The sequence below is a fragment of the Dryobates pubescens genome, chromosome Z (assembly GCF_014839835.1).
Source record: "Dryobates pubescens isolate bDryPub1 chromosome Z, bDryPub1.pri, whole genome shotgun sequence".
NCBI classification, from domain to species: Eukaryota; Metazoa; Chordata; class Aves; order Piciformes; family Picidae; genus Dryobates; species Dryobates pubescens.
The window spans coordinates 120,123,697-120,144,041 of record NC_071657.1 but is presented as its reverse complement, the minus strand read 5'-3'; the positions used below and the strand labels follow the sequence as shown (position 1 = coordinate 120,144,041).

Below are 20,345 nucleotides of genomic sequence, written 5' to 3'. Positions count from 1 at the left end.
AAAGATCAGTTCTATGGCCACAGCAGAAAGGTTGCCAAGGAAGGAACCTCACAAAGAGGTTGGGCTTTTGTTTGGAGCTGGGAAGGGACCAGCAGGCCAGAGCTCGCCAGCCACCGACACAACCACCGCCAGGCAGCACCGACGTGGCACTGGGGCCCGGAACGCGGGGCGCCCTCACCCTGGGACACCTGCCACGCTGCAGTCACTCAAGGCAAATCACTTCTTTTTATGCTTTCCAGGCTATAAGGACCAAGGCTGAGCTCAGCAGCTGCACCAGAGAAAAATCCAAGTCAGCCAGGCTATTTTGAAAGCGCCGTGGCCTTCTCTAGCCTCTCAACATCCCACAGCTAAAGTCAGCCTGGCACAAGTGACATCACCATCAACCAGAAGAAGGAAAAAAGAGTGGTTGGTTGCTGTTTTGGGTTGGGTTTTTTAAAGCCCTGACCAGCAGAACATCTAAAACACAGCAACACAGAGTCCTTGTCTCTGTGGTCATGCAGTTTCCTCTGAGCTGTACAGAGAAACTGGGAAAGTTCCCTGGAAGGATTGGCAAGGTGGCTCCTTAAAGTCGGTCCTTTAAAAGCTCTTCAAAGCAAACCTTCATGCCCAGCAGATGCAGCAAATCCACATGGAAAAGGTGGATTGGAATAGAAGAGCCAGTTTGTACCTGCTGGAGTAGGAGAACCTCATCCCCCAGCACTTTGGCTTCTGATCCAAGAGCTTGTTCTAGCAAGCTCAAGCCTTAATTATGCCCCTTCCCTCTCAGCTCCCTAAGGAGAAACATCAGTTACCCTGAAGACAGAGCCCAAGGGAGTTTTACAAATTAGCCATCCCAATTTATGGCCAGGGACTTCTGGTAGCTGCAGGAAGAATCACAGAACAACACTTGCCTGGAGGTTTCCTGCAGGAGCAGCAACACCAAGTTTGTTTCATGGATTGGGTTTTGCATGTAGCACCGCAATGCAAACCACACAATGCCAGCATGGTGGGGGTTGGAAGGCAGCTCTGGAGATCATTTAGTCAACCCCCCCCTGCTAAAGCAGGGGCACCCACAGCAGCTTGCCCAGAATCACAGTGGCCAGGTGGGACTGGAAGCTCTCCAAACAAGGAGATTCCACAGCTTCTCTATGCAACCTGCTTCAGGGCTCCACCACCCTCACAGCCAACAACTTTCTCCTGATGGAACCTCCTGGGTTCCAGTTTGTGCCCATTGCCCCTTGTCCTGTCACTGAGCACCACTGAAAAGAGTCTTGCCCCATCCTTTTGCCTTCCACCCTTTAGCTCTTGCTGAGCATCGAGCAGATCCCCTCTCAGGCTGCTCTTCTCCAGGCTCAACAGCCCCAGGGCTCTCAGCCTTTCCTCCTCACAGAGATGCTCCAGGCCCCTCAGCAGCTTCCCAGCATCCACTGGACTCTCTCCAGTAGTTCTCCGTCTCCCTTGAACTGCACAGCCCAGGACTAGACCAAAGACTCCACCTGTAGCTTCCACAGTGCAGAGTACAGGAGGAAGAGAACATCCCTCCACCTGCTGGTCACCCTCTTCATGTCTCCCAGGACACACTTGGCCTTCCTGGGGACGAGGGCACATGGCTGGCTCATGGTGAACTTGTCCCCCAGCACTCCCAGGTCCTTCTCCACAGAGCTGCTTCCCAGTAGATCACCTCCTCACCTGTACTGGTACAAGGGGTTGTTCCTCCTTGGATGTAGGAGACTACACTTGCCCTGGTTGAACTTCATGAGGTTCCTCTCCCCCAAGTCTCCACGCTGCTGCCAGACCACTGCTGTTCCCAGCACTCAGCGAGCTGCAGAGCAAAGGCAACGCTTTCCTCTAATTAGTTAAATTTAGCTGAAACAGAAGATTCCTTGACATCATCTGCTTTGGATCACCATAATAAAAGGGACAAAGGAACACTAACAGCAACTGCACTAAAAACTAATTAACACAGTTCAGTCGTTAGCGGGTGCAGCTGCTTGAAAAGTGGGATGTTGTCACCGAGTTTGAAGTGTCTCCTCCTTCAGCGATGAGCTGCAAAATACCCACCCTCCCCCAAAGCTTCCACCACTCTAGAACAAAAAGCCAAGAGCTGACCTCCACCAGATGCTCTGAATTACAGGTGACCTCCTAGGGTTTCAAAGCTACACTTTTATCACCACTGCCTTCAATCCAGCAGAATTAAGCAGACTTGACAGGCTTGAAGCCATTTTTTGGATGACAATATTGCTAATCCACAGCGGGGGGAGGGAACAACAACAGAAAACAAACCCCAAAACAATTAACCAGTGTGCTCCCACCAGCGCACAGCCAAGGAAGTTAAAATCGAGGACAGCTTGGAACTGGACAACCACCAAACTGCTCCCAGCAGCATTGAAATGTTCCCTTGTCCCGTCAAAGTGATTTATTTCCCCTCCCCTTTATTCATTTTCTCCATACTGACAACTTGAAAAGAGATGGAGGCTTGAAAGAGGTAGGAACGCTCCCTGCTCCCAATGGATTTTAAGGATAATGAGAAAAGACTTCCCCTTTTGCTCTGAGTTGTTGCCATCCTCAAACCAGCACAGATCAGAGAATCATCTAGGTTGGAAGAGATCCAGAAGATCAAGTCCAACTGTCAACCAAACACTGACAGGTCACCACTAAACCATGCAACCAAAGTGCAGCTCAGAGGCAGCCAAACAATACATGGGCAACCAAAAAAAATTGGACAGGCTTCTCTTGGCCATCTGAAACCACTGTCAAGCAAGACAGGACTCAACCCTGCAGATGAGAAGCTTCACACTGGGAGGTGGTGTTGACCTGCTGGAAGGTAGGAAGGCTCTACAGTGGTATCTGGCCAGGCTGGATTAACGGGCAGAGGACAACGGGATAAGGTTCAGCAAGGTGAAGTGTTGGGTCCTGGGAGGTGCTGGTCAACAGCAGCTGAGGATGAGCCAGGTGTGCTCAGCTGGCCAAGGAGGCCACCAGCATCCCAGCTTGCATCAGCAGGAGTGTGGCCAGCAGGAGTAGAGCAGAGATTGTTCTCCAGAACTGGGCACCGGTGAGGCCACACCTTGAATCCCAGGTTCAGTTTTAAGCCCCTCAGTGGAAGAACATTGAGAGGCTGGAGCAGGTACAAAGAAGGAAAACTAAGCTGGTGAAGGGTCTGGAGAAGAGGTCTGGTGAGGAGCAGCTAAGGGAACTGGGGTTGTTCAGCCTGGAGAAAAAGAGGCTGAGGGGAAACCTTCTGGCTCTTTACAACTCCCTGACAGAAGGTTGGAGCCAGGTCGGGGTTGGTCTCTCCCAAAGAACAAGCTATGTAACAGGAAATGGACTCAAGTTGCACCAGGAGAGGTTTAAGGTTGGACATCAGAAGAAACATCTTCCCTGAAAAGGTTCTCAAACACTGGAACAGGCCCCTCAGGGAGGTGGCTGAATCCCCATCCCTAGAGGTGTTTAAAAGCTGCACCAGCCTTGTCAGAGAGAATGGTTGGACTAGATGATCTTCAAGGTATTTTCCAACCAAAAGCATTCTGTGATCCTGTGTCTTTATTACTTGCTCAGCAAACTGCTCATGCTCCTCCCTACAGCTCCATCTCTGCTTCAGGAACTCTGCAAACAAACCTCAGCAGTGTCCCTGCTCTGTGTGATCAACAAGAAGCAGCAGGCTGGGATTTCACCTCTCACCTTCATCAGCTCTACAACTGGTTGTAGGGCAACCAAGCAACCAACCCAGAAATAGGGACTGGGCAGAAGGCTGGCTCCAAAGCCTCACACTTCTGGCTCATGTTCTAAATTTAGTCCAGTCTGGTAATGACCTAAAAACAGTTGATGTGGGTTTCTGTGACGCATGTGGCAGCCTGGTCAGCTCCATTCAGCTCTGAAGAGAAGAATGTGTATGTTGTAAAGTCCTGATGGCTTTTAAGGGATTTCAGGAGAACCAAAGGGTGAAAAGTAGTTGTTGATTCACACCTACATAAAATAGCTCAGAGCCAAGTAGTTTTCAGCTTCTGATCCTTCATGTATCTTTAAGAATCAGGGGAACATTTCCCCTCCTCGGGTGTTTTATGTCCTCATAACTACAATTTCTGCATGTTAAGGAAAATTAACAAGAGGAACACTAACACCAGATGTAGTCACAGCAGCACAAAACATGCCAGCTCAGGGCCTCCTTTCCTTTTAAGTTTGGTTTGGTTTTTTCCCCCCTGCTGTTTGAAGTGTCTTAAAAAGGAGAGTAAAAGCCTTCAGCATCACAGTACCACAGATCTGAGTGTGCAGCCTTTTCAGCAACTGATGCTCAGCTGATGTTGAAGGATCAAGAACTTCACCCATCTTAGAACTTTCTCCAAGCCTGGAGAACACCAGTTGAGAGAGACTGCTGCACACAGAGTATCTCCAAATGTCCCAACTACACTGAACTTCAGGTAGCAGTGAAGAACTTGTTGATATTTTGGAAGGCAGAAAGGACAATTTCACATATCCCAAGACTGCCTTTAAAATAATCCAACTAATGCAACCCCTGGGCCTTGAGAATTCACAGCATGGGTTGGGTTTGGAAGGGACCTTAAAGATCATCTAGTTCCAGCCCTCCTGCCACAGGCAAGGACACTTTCTACAGGACCAGGTTGCTCAAGGCCCTGTCCAGCCTGGCTTTGAACACTTTTGGGCTTACAGGCTCCACAACTTTCTACCCCAATGTGGCAGTCACACAAAGCAGGGAGCCCTTGCAAACAGGTTAACTTAAATCCAAAAGACAAGGGAACCACATCAAATGCAACATTCATCAGCAAAGGACTAAGGCCTTTGGATCCAAGATGACAGAGATGATGGTTCAGACTCAAACCACTGCTGGTAACTTAAGGTGCCCTCATACATGACCCCACAACCAACTTCAGAGAATAACTAAATGGAAGAAAAAAAGTTTGGAAGGCCCTGAAGCCACATGGACAACACTGGGAAGGGGACCAACAGTACCTCTCAAGGAACCTTATCTAGAATATACACACCCCCCCCCCCATAACCTAAGAAAATATTTCTTGTTAAGACTGACAGGTGGAAAGAGGCAAATCTTTGCTTAACCCTGAATCTTCTTCCCACACATCATGCTGAAGTGATGAAAGGTAGGTACCATTGACATTTAAGAAGCTACAGCAGGTCAATGGGAAGGGCCAAATCCACAGCAAGAACAACTCACCATAAAGTTGAAGCAAGTGATTGCATCTGAGGAACTGGGGTGGTTCAGCATGGAGAAAAGGAGGCTGCAGGGAAACCTTCTGGCTCTCTACAACTCCCTGAAAGGAGGCTGGAGCCAGGTGGGAGTTGGTTTCTTGAAAGGAACAAGTGACAGGACAAGAGGAAATGGCCTCAAGTTGCCCCAGGGGAGGTTTAGGTTGGACACTAGAAGAAACCTTTTCACAGAAAGGGTTCTCAAACACTGGAATAGGCTGCCCAGGAAGATGATTGAATCCCTGTCCTTGGAAGGGTTTCAAAGCTGTGGAGATGTGGTGCTGAGTGACACAGTTTAGCATCAGACTTGGTAGAGCTAGATAATTAATGGACTCAGTGACCTCAGAGGTCTTTCAGTAATTCTAGGATTCTGGTGTCCACACCTTTTAAGAGAGCCTGAAGCAGCACCAGCCAAAGCTTGCTCACCAGCCACTCCTGACAGCCCAGAGCAGGGTGAGCTGATACCTCCTCACATACCTTCCCTTTCAAGGCACACAGGCTCCTGTACTGAGTTACAAGGATCTGATTTCTGACGTGTCAACTTGAGCGTTGTGTCCCCCCTCCCCAGCCTCCCAAAGCCACCTTCTCCTCTCAGGATCTAAGCTTACCCCAACAACCGCGTACAGATTCCTCCCCTAGGCCAGGGGGATTGAGTTACCTCTGATGCCAAGGCTGCTGAACAAAACATGCATCATTTGGGTTCCTTATTTTCACTGCTCCCCTCGTTTCACAACCGAGACAGCAGCAGCTTGAAAGCCTCACAAGGAACTAGAAAAGGGAGGAGGTGGCTTAGGTAGGACAAAGGAGTAAGGCAGTGTAGCGATGCAGAGTCACATCACAGGTGAATTTGACACTTCCAGGCTAGGTGCTTCACTCCTAGAAGGGCTCTTTCTTCATCTCAACCCTCATTACAATCCTCTCATACAAATGAGAGGGTCACTAAGCAAGGCCATCGTCAGAACTCCCGCAGAAATCACTCCATGACATGTTCTTGCCTGAGCAAACTGCAACTGCCACTACCAAGCATGAAGTAGATGCCTTCAGCACATCGTTATTGAGGACTGCTCCCAAGTACCATCCACCCAGACACATCCCTCACACAGAAGATGAGCTCAGTGTGAAAGCAGCCCAGTTATTGAGAGGTTTAAAGCTGGTCTAGCTGCTACCTGAAACCGGCACCCTGCACACAGTTGTGTTCAGCTGCGTTAGCTTTGGAGAGCTGAGGAGAGAAGGTCAGGGAGTTTGAATTGATGATATGAAGTACAAGAAAAATGTAACTGGTTTCACTGGCCTTCAGCAGAGTGTGATAGAGCACTGGGGTCTACCAACTTCCCCTGGCAAAGCAGCTTTCATGGAAAGGATCATGAGGGAGAAATCTCAGCCATTCAAAACCAACCTCTCCCCACCTCGAAGACAACAAAACAAAGGGGAAAAAAATCTTGGCCACAAACAAACAGTTTGGAAACAGCCAGGACACCAACCAGGGGTGGTTCTCCTCCCCCTCTGCTGTAGTGAGGACACAGCTGGAGTCCTGGGTCCAGTTCTGGGTTCTCCAGTTGAAGAGAGACAGGAAACTACTGGAGAGTCCAGTGAAGGCTTCAAAGATGCTGAGGGGACTGAGGCATCTCCGTAAGGAGGAAAGGCTGAGAGCCTTGGGCCTGTTGAGCCTGGAGAAGAGCAGAGGGGATCTTCTTAATGCTTAGCAAGAGCTAAAGGGTGGGGGGCAAGAGGATGGCATCAGACTGTCGTCAGTGGTAGGACAAGGGGCAATGGACACAAACTGAAATCCAGGAGGTTCCACCTGAACATGAGGAGAAGCCTCTTTGCTGTGAGGGTGTTGGAGCCCTAGAGCAGGCTGCCCAGAGAGGAAATCTCTCCTGTGGAGATTCCAGCCCCACCTGGCCACTGTGATCCTGGGCAACATGTTGTGGGTGACCCTGGTTTAGCAGGGGGTCTGGACTGGCTGATCTCCAGCAGTCCCTTCCAACCCCCAGCATTTCATGATTCTGTGACATGAAGGCAAGTCCAGGACTGTATCATCAACTGCATGCCACATTCTGCTCCTCAAGGTTTCAGTTCCTCTCACTGCAGATCTCCTGAGGCCAGTACTATTTCAAAAGGCCCTGAGATCCTCTCCCTAAATGCTTTTAACAGCCAAATGTGGTTCTTTTTAGAACAAAACAAAAAGATTTGGCTTCAAACTATTCACACTTGACTAAGACAAGCTGCTCCATTTGGCCCTAAAACCAAGATGAGTCTTAACTCTTCAGCCATGTTAATCCTGAAGATTAAATGGTGCTTCGAACAACCTTTCCATCTAGAAACACCTCTAAGAGCAAAATGACACCAAGATGCAGTGCTGGGGAACACTGTTGAGCACCAGACTTGGGAAAGTTAGATCATGGCTGGACTTGGTGATCTTAAAGGTCTTTTCCAACCAAAATGATTCTGTGATTCTATGGTTTTCCATCTCTGCTCAGACTTCAGCAGAGGAGCTGGGGTTATTTTCTCATGCAGCTTTTCTGCTGTGGGCATTTCATTGGACATTTGCCCCTGACGTGTCCCTTCAGCATGCCTAGTCCTGCTGCCAGCAGGAGAAAACAAAGCAACGAAACACACCAAGGAATGCCAAAGTGCTTCAGTTACACACTTATCAATCTCACCAACTTTGTGTCCAGCCAGGGACACTCAGGTCCCCTTTAGCACCTCACACTGAGTTTTACCTTCTTCAGGGGATAGGCTCCATAACTACATGAAGACCCTCATCCCATCCTAACCCCTCTTTGCTTTTACAATCATAGAATGGTTTGGGTTGGAAGGCATCTTAAACATTGTCTAGTTCCAACCTCCTTGCCATGGGCAAGGACACCTCCCACTAGACCAAGTTGCTCCAAGTTTCATCCAGGCTGGCTTTTTAGCCACAATCTCCAGCTTTGCAGCCTGCCACAGCACCTCTCTCCAGTGCACACACATTTAAGCTTGAACTTTTGCTGCCATACCTTGCTGAGGAAGGCTGGACACCACTCATCTTCCCACAAAACCATCCATCCATTATGGTGACATCCCACCAGGCTGTACTACCATCTGGCAACATCTGAACAGGCTGGAGAGCTGGGGGAGAGGAACCTCATGAAGTTCAACCAGGGGAAGTGTCCTTGGGGAGGAACAACCCCCTGCACCAGTGCAGGTGAGGACTGACCCGCTGGGAAGCAGCTCTGTGGAGCAGAACCTTGGAGTCCTAGTGGTCAGTAAATTGTCTATGGGACAGCAATGTGCCCTTGTGGTCAAGAAGGCAAACAGTCTCCTGGGATGCAAGAAGAATAATGTGGCCAGCAGGTAGAAGGAGATTCTTCTCCCCCTGTACCCTGCCCTAGGGAGGCCAAATATGGAATCCTGGGTCAAGTTATGGGCTCCCCAATTCAACACAGACTGGAAACTACTGGAGAGAGTCTGGCAGAGGCTACAAGGATGATCAAGAATCTCAATGAGGGAAGGCTGAGAGCCCCAGGGCTGTAGAGCCTGGAGAAGAGCAGCCCCAGAGGGGACCTTCTCAATGCTCAGCAAAAGCTAAAGGGTGGGAGGCAAGAGGATGTTGCCAGACTCTTGTCAGTAGTGCCCAGTGACAGGACAAGGGGCAATGGGCACCAACTGGAACCCAGGAAGTTACATCTGAACAGGAGAAACTTGTTGGCATTGAGGGTGGTAGTGGAGCCCTGGAGCAGGTTGCCCTGAGAGGTTGTGGAGACTCCTTTAGGGAAATTCCAAACCCACCTGGACATGATGATTCTGGGCAACCTGCTGTGGGTGACCCTGCTATAGCAGGGGCCTTGGACCAGATGATCTCCAGATGTTCCTTCCAATCCCTACCATCTACAATTCCAGGATGCCACTAACTCAAATTCTTGTTCACTTCCACTCAAATCCAGCTTGTCCCAACATTGCCATTAGAAAAGGTCCACAGATGACTGACTAGAAACCATCATCTGCTGCAGGCTGGGCACCCAGGCAGTAGTTGGAAAGGCAGCAATGATTTCCAGATCAATAATTGACACGTAAAATCCCCCACCACTGCTCTTGTAGGAAAAGAGAAAGAGAGCTGAAACCCAGGAGAAAAGCCCCCTGGAATTTGGAAATAATGCAGGATTTAGCTAACCATCAACTGTCAGCTTTTAACCCCCACCTTTCACAGGAGATGACAAATGCCTCCAGGGCTGAGCTCTCCTAAAGGGCAGCAACTGTCATAAATGCAGACATTTCCTAACAAAAACCACATTAAGACAAATGTAAAAGTGATCATTTTTGAAGGAGTATCACCCAAAATCAATAATTAAAGGGCTGATAGTGCAAAATGTTTCAGAATAACCCTCTCAGAGAAAACAGAACTGTTTTGGTTGGAGAAATCCTTTAAGATCATCAAGTCCAACCATTTCCTAACAATACCATGTCTGGTGCTAAACCACGTCCCTCAGCACCACACCTCCACAGCTTTAAAAACACCTCCAGGGATTAGGATTTCCTCCCTGGGCAGCCTGTTCCAGTCTTTGAGAACCCTTTCAGGGAGACTTCTAATGTTCAACCCAAACCTCCCTTGGTGCAACCTCAGCCCATTTCCTCTTGTCCTACTGGTTTGTTCCTTGGGAGAAGAGACCAACCCTCACCTGGTCCCAACCTCCTTTAAGAGAGCTGTAGAGAGCCTCCTTTTCTCCAGCCTCAACAACCCCAAGTTCCTCAGCTGCCCTTCACAAGACCTGTTGGCCACATCTTTCACCAGCTTTGCTGCCCTTCTCTGGCTCCAGCACCTCAATGTTCTTGTACTGAGGGGTCCAAAAGCGAACCCAAGTGTGGCCTCACCAGTGCCCAGTCCAGGGGGACAATCACTGCCCTAGTCCTGCTGGCCACACTATTACTGCTCCAAGCCAGGTAGTGAGGGCCCCAAAATTGAACACAGAATGCTAACTGTGGCCTCATTTTATGCTTCTTTCTTCTATCATATAATGGAAGGAAAGCTCACAGCAGCAAACCAAAACCATTTCTGGAAAGCAGCCTCTGACCTTCTGGAATGGATCAAAAAATGTCTCTCTCAAAAATCCCTTCCTCACACTAAGCCACCAATATCTGCAAGCCTCTATCACCCCCTGCTTTTTCCTGCCTGTGGATCATGCAGAATATCCAGGTGTGCTCTGTAATTCACAGTTTAGAAGGGATTAGAGTTGACAGTCCACCACCTTGGTTTCACACAGAGCCATCCCTCCTCCTGATCTGAAACACCTCATGCCAATGGACTGTGAGTGATTTGGCTTCTCTGGGAAGGCTGAATCAATTTGCTCCAGGGAGTAAGTCAAATTAGTTCAGACTAGAGGACAGCTGTTAGAAGCTGGTAACAAAAAAGAAAAGGAATGGTGTCTTAGTCCTGAATCCAGCCCCAGCAAAGAATCATTAATGGCTACACCTTTTTTTCCTCCTCTCTCCAAGAGACTTACATCCAGCCTCAATCTTGAACAAATCATTATCAGAAAGGCTGAGGAAGATGATGGAGGTTGAAGATGAGGAGATAGCACTTAGAGGTGAGGGGGTCACAAGGTTGAAGGGAGTGGAGAAAGGGGAGGGAAAAAGATTAAGCAGAGATTGTTTTAGAGGCAAGGGAGTGAACATCTCTAACAGGTGGCTCCCCAAAAAAACAAAATAGTGCCAACATCCAAACCCAACTTGAGTATCCCCAAAAGGTGGGAAAAAGGACTACAACCCATTAGTACCAGCATCAAGAAACAAGCAACAGGAACACCCCAAAGAGGTAGAAAGAAAGGACTACAGAAATTACTACCAGCATCAAGAAACAAATTTGAATATCCCAAAAAAGGTGAGGAAATGGACCAAAAAATTAGCAGGGCTGAACAGTACACAAAAGTGAGAGCCCCATGGACAAATTGATTTACTATGAGGGTGCTGGAGCCCTGGAGCAGGCTGTCTGGAGAGGATGTGAAGTCTCCTTCTCTAGAGGCTTTCAAAACATGCCTGGACATGTCCCTGTGTGACCTGCCCTAGGTGCTCATGCTTTGGCAGGGGTGTTGGACTAGACAGATGATCTTCAGAAGCCCCTTCCAATCCCCAACACTCTATGCTGATTCTATGGCTCTGCCAGCAATGAAACTACTTCAGGTCATGTCCGTGGAATCCTGGAATGTTAGGGGTTGGAAAGGACCTCTGGAGGTGCAGCAAAGGTGAGAATTGCATGGTTCTGCCAGTAATCAAACTAACCCTGGACGTTTCCCTGGGATGTGGTGGAAGATCACATCCCACGAGGTGTTTTCCAGCAGGAAGGGCAGCTGGTTTGCAAGCTCCCTGCTGGAACCGAGAGGCCCTGGGCACACAGACATCATGACCCAATAGACACCAGAGATGGCAAGGTCAGATGATTCCTCAGTCACGAAAGCTCTATTTTGGTGAAGAAAAAGAAAAAACAACAACAAACCACAACACAAAAAGCCACATTCCACATCTCATGATTCCAGAAATCCAGGGATAAAGTCCACAGGGAACAGGAGGGAGTGAAAGGAATGCAACACAATAAGACACACAATGCAGGGCTGAACTCCTATAGGCATACTCCCCCCACACCTATGTAATTCTCATTCAATATTAAGAATGTGTGACGCTCAGCACATTCATGTTTGCTGCCAGGAGAAGATCCAGGAGAGCAAAGCAGAAAATCCAGACACCTCCCTCCCTCAGGATCACATCACCTCTTATTCAAGCAGACAGTAAAACTGGGAGTTATTTAGTTGGGAAGCCACCCCATACTGGAGCCTGTCACTTTAACTGTGGGCATTTTCCTGCCTTAACAACCTGTTGTGTGTTTATCCTGGTTAGGGCTCTGATTAAATCATGGTTTAAGAAGGGCACCAAGTCCCAACAGGTGCTGAGAACACCGAGTTATACTGCAACCAGCAATGGCTCCATGCTGGGGTGGTTTCAGATGCACCCTTCCCTTCCTAGCAGCCAAGTCCTGCTGCTTTACAATGCCGGAAGGAAAAAACAAAAGTAAGAAAATAATCCCAGAATCCCAGCCTGTGGGGGTTGGAAGGAAGCTCTGGAGATCACCCAGCCCAACCCCCCTGCTAAAGCACAATCACGCACAGCAGGTTGCCCAGGATCACAATGGCCGGGTGGGGTTGGACTCTCTCCAGACAAGGAGACTCCACAATCTCCCTAGGCAAAGAACTTCCTCCTCACCTTCAGGTGGAACCTCCTGGGCTGCGGTTGGTGCCCACTGCCTTGTCCTATCCCTGGGCACCACTGGTAAGAGCCTGGCCAGATCCACTTCCCTTCCACCCTTCAGCTCTGGCTGAGCACTGATCAGATCCCCTCTCAGGCTGCTCTTCTCCAGGCTCAACAGCCCCAGGGCTCTCAGCCTTTCCTCCTCACAGAGATGCTCCAGACCCCACAGGCTCTTCCCAGCCTCCATTGGACTCTCTCCAGCAGATCCCAATCTCTCTTGAACTGGCTCCAGCTGTGGCCTCACCAGTACATTGGGGACAAAAGTCTATCAGGTTTTTGCTTGCAACAAGATACAGGGAAGGGCAGAGGGCTGCAACAGGATCCTGCCCAAGAAGTCAAAACCTACACAAGAAAGGTGCCAACTACCACCCTGCCCTTAGGCAGCCCCTGTTGTCCCTGGGAATCTTCCCCCTCTCCGCCAAGACAGCAAACCTGGAGCCTTCAAGGAGCAAGCTGCCAGAGGCACTCAGCACCCTTGGCTTTCAGTCTGCCCAACCTGCTCCAGGTACAACAGGTAGGAACAAGGCAAGACAGCAATTAGGGATGTGTTTGAAGAATTAATTGATGCTCTCCTAGAAACAAAGCAAGAAAACACTCTGAAGGAGCAGGAGAGAGGAAAGCAGCAGCACAGCACGGGGCAGTTCCTGCTGTTTGTCACTCTAGTATCATCCAAGCAAGCATCAGCAAGCTTAAAGCTTTGCTTGCAAGCTTTTCATAAGGTTCTTTTTCTTTTAAAAAGGCATAAACCCAACAATTTTCACACACACAGCAACAAGGAGGACAAAACACAAGCTGCACTTACACCAAGATTAAATGTAATATTTCCCTGGCAGTGGTAACAAGGCAGAGCCTCATCAGGGGGCATCTCCTGCTTAATCCCACATATTAAGACTTAACAGGGTTTGTGCTGGGAGCTGAACGTTACTGGGCTGCTGCTGCTGAATGTGTGGGAGTGCACCCAGCGCTTCCAAAAGCTTGCTGGGATTGTAGGATAGTGGTGGTGACACTTCAAAACAATCAGCTACTACAAATCCAAGCCAGTTGAGCTTCACTACAAAAAAATAAACCAACAAAACCCAGAAGTATCAAGCACCCTGTTACCAGATCCAGCAGCAGCAAGGAAAATCAGGGACACCATTTTCTCCACAAGCAGAAAGGAGGGGAATCAAACAGTAGAGTGAGTGGAAGCTTCCAATGGCAAGAGCCAGCAGGAAAAAGAGATCTCCCTCAAAGCCTGAAGTGTCCTTGCAGAACCCCTTCACTGCTCTGCAGACTGAAGATGCAAAGCAGGTTGCATCAGCTGAGACCCCAGAACTGGGTGACAGGATGAGGGGTGATGGCTTCAAACTGGAAGAAGCTCAATTATTGGACACAAGGAAGGAGGAAGAAATTCTTCACCATGAGTATGATGAGGCACTTGAACAGCTGCTCAGGGGAGCTGTGGAAGCTCCAACTCCACACATGTCCGAAGGGGTTGGATGGGACCTTGTAGAAAGCTGTCCCTACCCAGGGAGGTTGTGGATGCTTCCTCCCTGGAGGAGTTCAAGGCCAGGCTGGATGAGGCCTTAAGCAACCTGGTCTAGTGTAAGGTGTCCCTGCCCACAGCAGAGGGGCTGGAACTAGAAGATCTGAGGTTCCTTCCAAACCAAACCACTCTAGGATTTTACAAGGCAAGTCACTTATTCTCCTGAAATCCCATGTGCACTTTGGGTTCTTCTAGCTGTTACAACAAAGCAAGCCTCCACCATTTGTTTTATCAGCAGTTACCAATTAATGCCAGTTGAGACTTCAGAACTGAGCACCATGACCACTGACAATACTCCTCAGAATGCCAAAACCACTCAATCTGGGGAATAAAATGGAGAAACAGTTAAAATTACCCAAATGTAAAGTGATACAAAGGCTTTATCTTCCTTAAAGTAGAGTTGGGATGTCAGGCCAGAAAAGGCTTCATGCTTCCACTTGTCTTCACCAAAGTCATACTCCCCAGTTTCCTCTCAATGCCCGCTGCAATTAGATGATTAAGCAGGTGCACCAAGCTTTCAGGTCTGCTCCACAAGCCCCAGCTTCAATAGCCTCCACGATCAAACTGACAAGGCAACAATGGAAGAGTGAACTTACAGTTCCAGCCAAGAGCCTGTCCTTTGAGGGAGGGAAAAAAAAATAAATCCAGTGGCCAGCAAAGACATTGCATTCAGCACTAAAAGCAGCAAGATGATACCCTTGGAAGTTGTCATTTAGGCAACAAAAATTATTCAGTTGGTTTATTTTTTCCCCTCCTCTAGCTGGTTTTGGCAGAAGGATGTGTGGCTTCAAAGCTCTTGTGGTGGGGAGCACTATACCTTCTGAATCATAGAATGGTTTGGGTTGGAAGGGAACTTAAAGATCAGCTAGGTCCAACGCCCCTGCCATGGGCAGAAACACTTTTCACTAGCCCAGGTTGCTCAAGGCCTCATCCAACCTGGCCTTCAACACCTCCAGGGAGGGGGTATACAGAGTCTCCCTGGGCAACCTGTTCCAGTGTCTCACCACCCTCACTGTGAAGAATTTCTTCCCAATCTCCAGTCTAAATCCACTGCCCCTCATCCTACAACTTCAAAGCCTTGTCAAAGGTCTCTCCCCAGCTATTGGGTATGCCCCCTTCAGGTATTGGAATCACGTTTAACTGAATTTTATTGATAAGCCACAACCTGTGCCAGCATTTCTGGCTGCTTTGAGTGGGGGGAAGGGAGAGGGCTCTCCTGGCTCTGAAACAGGGCCATCTCGGTGTCTTTGTGTGTTTTTGAAGCACCACCACACGATTGCACTCATCCCTGGAGACCTCATTAAACCACAGCCCCAGAAGTAGAGCAGAAAAAAAACCCCGTAGCATGACATTTTAAATTGTATATTCTGACTCCTCAAAGTTTCCAGAAATCTCTATCCCTGGAAAAAGAAAAACCCACAAAGCAAAACACAACCAAAACCCACCCCACCCCCCCCCTCAAAAAAAAAGGCACGACGACATAACACCACCAAACCCTACCAAAACAAGACATTCCAGTACACATGCTCTTCCCCTGGGGACAGGCCAAAGAGAACAAAGCCACGTGATCCCCCCCTCTGATTGCTCAACCCCACTCTTGGAAGGTATTCAAGCAGGATGGTGAGTGTGGTGTAAGCCTCTAATGAACACGAAAAGGAATTTATCGCAAACGTAAACTCCGTCCCTACCCTTTGCCTCAACCGAGGGCGGCAGTGGAGCAGACACAGCAAGGTGGGGTTGGCTGGGGAGGGGGGCAGGGGAGTTTGGGCGATTACAAAATACCCTGCAGGTGAACTAAGGAGCTTTGGACCTTTATTCTCCTCGACTCCTAAAATTAGAAGGGAGTGTAATGCTCTGTGGGTTATGCTCTCCAGCAGCTCCGACGCGTGTTACACACTGAACTGGTCAGAACAGGGAGATTCACACGAAGCCAAGCACTGTGCATAATCCTCTTCTGTGCAAGGAACAGGGTGACACTTCCCTTTTTCCAGCTCCCCATGCTTAAAAACAGAGCCCGGGGGACGACGACCCTGCGCCCAGCCACAAAAGGGAGGAAAATAAATCAGAGCAAAATAAACTCCCAGCCAAGGGGAGGGCACGAGCAGCTCAGCCCGGAGCGTTTGCCTCGCTCCTTGGCACAGAATAACCCCTGAATTGGATCTACAGGCTTTGCCGTGGTTTAAGGGAGGGGGTGCGGGGTGCTGGGGTGTGTTACCCCCGCCATGGGTGTAAACAGAGGGCTGGGGCACCCCATCAGCTGCCAGCTCGCTCCGCCCCAGCCCTGGTTTCCGGGTAGTAACAGAGCAGCCAATCGGCAGAGTTGCAAGCTCTGCCCGAGGCCTCTTGCCTGCAAACACAGCTTCAAGGCCAGCAGCTCACCCCAAAGCTGGGGCGGGGGGGAGGCTGGGGATGGGATCAACACCCCTTTCCAGCACTCCACAGGGCCCAAGGTGGTGGGGGCTACCTAGAGGGGCTTAGCCTTAAGCTCGAGTGCTCACAGGACATGCTCAAGCTTCCAGGCCACCGGCAAGCAGGTATTGAGATATTTTAGGGGCAGGGGGAGTACAAAGCTTTTCTGCAAAGCTGTGCTCCAAGCTGGGGTGGGGAAGAGGGGCAAGCAGTGCCTCCCAACACTGCAGGTACATTGGAGAATGGTAGGAGGGCAGCAGACCCCTAAAAAGGGAGAAAGGCAGCGTGGAACCCCAGCATTTGCACAACATTGCGACGGGCAGAGAGAAACAAGGAGTGACTCAGAGTTTCAGCACATCATCTGCAGGGCGATTATTAAAGATCAGCTCAACACATTAACACACACAGAGCTCTGTCTCCCCCCGCCCCCCTTCCAGCCCCAGAGAGCCAAGGAACCTCTCCCCTCCTTCCCTTGCTCACAAAGAGGCATCCACAAAAGGACACGAACGTGTTAGGAGTGAAAATAGGAATAATAAAAAGACCCCACTCGGCTCCCTTAAACCTGTCAAGAGCAGGAGAAGGCAGCCGGGTTTTTCACTGTGGCCATCAGCCCCCCACACCACCACACTCAAAAAGGTAGCCCTTGGCAGGCCATAAATCTATGCCATTATTCTCCATCAGGCTCAAAAAAGGGGTGAAAAGGGAAACTGCAATGAAAATGGCAGCAAAAAGGGGGAAAAAACCCACCCAAAACCAAAGCCCAGCACAACAAAACCTTCAAGCCCCAGGGAGGAGCAGCCCTGAAGTACATTCCTTCAGACAAGTCCCTTCCCCTTTGGTGACCACCAAGACCATCCTCATTCCTACATTTGGAAGCTGGTTGGAAACCAGCTTCCAGAGAGGAAGATTCCCTAGGGAAGCATCTCAGGAGCTTGGGCCTAGCAAGCTGCGCTCAACCAACCCAGGGCAGGCGAGGCAAGTCAGGCAGACAAACAAAAAAAGGCTTGGGGAGGGAGGGAGGAAGGGAGGGAGGGAGGAGTGGTGAGAGGAGTCATCTGACACATCCAACTTCCTAAGTTTGTTGTCCACAGGAGACCGACTGCTCTAACCCTCAACCCCTCTGAACCACCGGGAAGGTTGAGTCGACAATAACAAGAGCTTGGCTTTTGGAAAAGCCCTTGGGTTTCTTTTGTCAGGGAAGAGTTGGAAAGGGGGAGGTAAAAAAAAGAGAGCAAGCTCCCCAGTGCTGGGAGGAATGCCAGATATTTGGGGCTTTTCTACCTACCACCACACAGCCGAAGACAGAGCAAGCAAAGCCACTTGAGAAAAACCTGCTCTTTGTCTCCTAAAATGCTGCGATGCCGGCTCCGAACCGAACAAAAAGGAGAAAAATAGAGAGAAGGGGGGAGGGGAAAGGAAACAGCAGCAGATCAGGTTGGGCCTCAGGTCTCCTCCATCCCTCTCCCCCCCAAAAAAAAAGAAAAAAAACCCCAGAAACCTTCTTCCAAGCAGCCCCTAAAGCAAGATTTTTCCCTTTTCCACCCCAACAGCTGGAATTCCCAACCCTCCTCCCGGTGCGATTAAGCATCGATCGCAATTGGCGTTCGGCGGAGTATGACATGTGTGTAACTTTAAACCCCTGGATAAAAATAGCTCCAATTCAAGCCCCATTGGGAGTCATTTCCTATTTGCTTCAAAACAAGGCAAAAAAAAAATTAAATATATATATATAAATACATATGAAAAGCAGCTTTGTACAGAGAAAGGCGCAGGCAGAACGTCAAGCAGAAGTTTCCCCTCGATAAGCCACCCCTCAACGCCACAAACAGGAGCTCCTCCCTCCCCTCCTTTCCCCACCCCCCCCTCCAAAAAAAAAAAACCAACCCACAAAATCCAAGTTAAGTTTGTTTATCTCTCTCTGGAAACTAAATCAAACCCATTTCGCGACCCCCTTGCCACACCAAGTTAAAGCCACCAATGCCCTGACTCCTGATGAGGGAGGTCAAACACGTTCGGTCAACAGAGCTGAAAAACATTTCAGCTACTGGTGTCATTTCTTACCCCCCCGCCAGCCCCAGCCCTCTCTCTTCCCCCCCCCCCCCCCCCAAGCCCAGCACCTTGTAAACAAAAAACTATTAATAAAACAATCCTAAGAACCAAATTCCCGAGAATATTTTTCAATGCCACCCACACTCCAGACAGAAAGAAAAAGGATTTGCCACCGTGGAAAGGTCCAAGAATAAAAAAGAGGAAAAATATAAACCGATCTATCGCAGAACAAGGAGAGGGGGAGGGAAGAAATAAAAATAATAAAGCCAAACCCAACCTGGCGTGTTACATAAACAGGACCTCTTGCGAGATGGGCTAAGGGCCCCGGAGCCCTTTGCCAACCCCGTCGTCACCCACGGAGACCCCCCCTGCCTTCCCCCCCAAATCAAATCCCTAAGACAGCAGCAGAACCTTCGTGAACCAGAGACTGAAATGGGGGAGTAAATAATAATCCCCACAAAAGGCTTTCTTCGGGCTGCGGCTGCTCTCTCCTTCCTCGCTCTTCCTCGGTGGCTGGGCTGCAGGCCAGGGCAGGCCAAAGGTGGGGGGAGGGGGGGGGAGGTGAAGGGTGCAGGGCAGGCTTCGGGGGGCACTTACAGGGACACCCCCAGGGCATCCCGGCTGGTGGCTGTCAAGCTCCAGAGGACGACAAGACCCCAAAAATGAGGGAGAGGGAGGCTGAGGCCTCACTCCCCACCCCAGTAAGGGGGGGCCTTCACCTCAGGGAGCTGGGGAGGGAAGAGGTCCAAGCCTCAGCTCTGGGGAGAGGCCTAGGCCTGGCCTCAGACAAGGGGCGCTGCCGCCGCCCGGGGCGGTGCAAAAAGCGACACCGGAGGGGGAGTGGGGGGTGTCCCCGGTGCCCTCCCCGCCAAGTGCGGACCCAGCCGAGGGCGGGCTCATCCCCGCGGGGCTCTCGGGGGCGAGGGCGGGGGGGCGATTAAGAAAAGGGTTCGGGAAGGATACAGCTTGACCACGTCGGTGTCCATCCGTCTCTTGCCCGGGCTGGGGGAGGACATGGTGGCCGCGGCCGCCCCCGGTGCTCCGGGCGGGCTGTCAGCGCCGCCGCTACCGCCGTGGACCGGAGTGGGAGGCAGAAAAACCCAGTACCGAGGGGAGCGGGGGGCCGCCGGGGCTCCGAGCCGCTGGGACCCCCCCCACCGCCGCCTCTGCTGTCGCTGCCGGTGCTGCCTCCGCTTTCCGCTTCCTCCTTCTCCGGTGGCGGTGCCGCCCCAGTGCTCTCTCCCCCCCCCCACCTCCGCCGCTCTCGCTCCGCTCCCTCAGCAGCGAGCCCCACTCCGGCCGCCTCTGCCGGAGCCTCTCTCTGGACCCCTGACGTCACCCACAGTGACCTCACCGCCCCGCAGCTTTCTTATTGGCTGCGTTGAGAACGTCGCCTTGGCCCCGCCCACCCGAGCAGTACGCCGGGAGCCGTAGTGCAGTGGGCTCGGAAATGAGCTAAGGTCACGGGTTCGAGTCCCGCCTGAGGCACAGTGAGCTTGCAAGGCACGTGTCCGCAGCAGCAGGACAGGGAATCACAAAGGTTAGAAATTACCTCTAAGTATCGAGTCCAATCGTCAGTCCATCACCACCGTGGCCCCTAAACCACGTGCAAAAGTGCCCCATCTACACACTTCATGAACACCACCAGAGATGGGGACTCCATCATTGATTGCCCCGGGCAGCCTGGGACAGGGCTTCACAACGCTCGAGAGGAAGAAATCATTTCTCATGTCTCACCTAAATCTGGCCTGGTACAACTTGAGGACACTTCCTGTTGTTCTGCCACTTGTTCCCTGGGAGAAGACACCAACCCCAACCTGGCTACAGCCTCTTTACAGGGACTTGCAGAGAGCCAGGTCTTCCCTTAGCCTCCTTCTCTCCAGGCTCA

The 20,345-nt window shown here is 50.5% G+C and overlaps 1 protein-coding gene across 1 annotated transcript in view; it reads right to left on the bottom strand.

The window, feature by feature from the left end:
- Nucleotides 1–19,765, bottom strand: part of UBE2H (ubiquitin conjugating enzyme E2 H) — a 61,869-nt gene extending 42,104 nt beyond the window's left edge. The window contains exon 1 of the mRNA XM_054177895.1: nt 19,421–19,765. Within this exon, the coding sequence (XP_054033870.1) occupies nt 19,421–19,473 (53 nt within the window). The 5' untranslated portion in view covers nt 19,474–19,765. The remainder of the gene's footprint in view (nt 1–19,420) is intronic.
- Between the last annotated feature and the right edge of the window lie 580 nt (nt 19,766–20,345).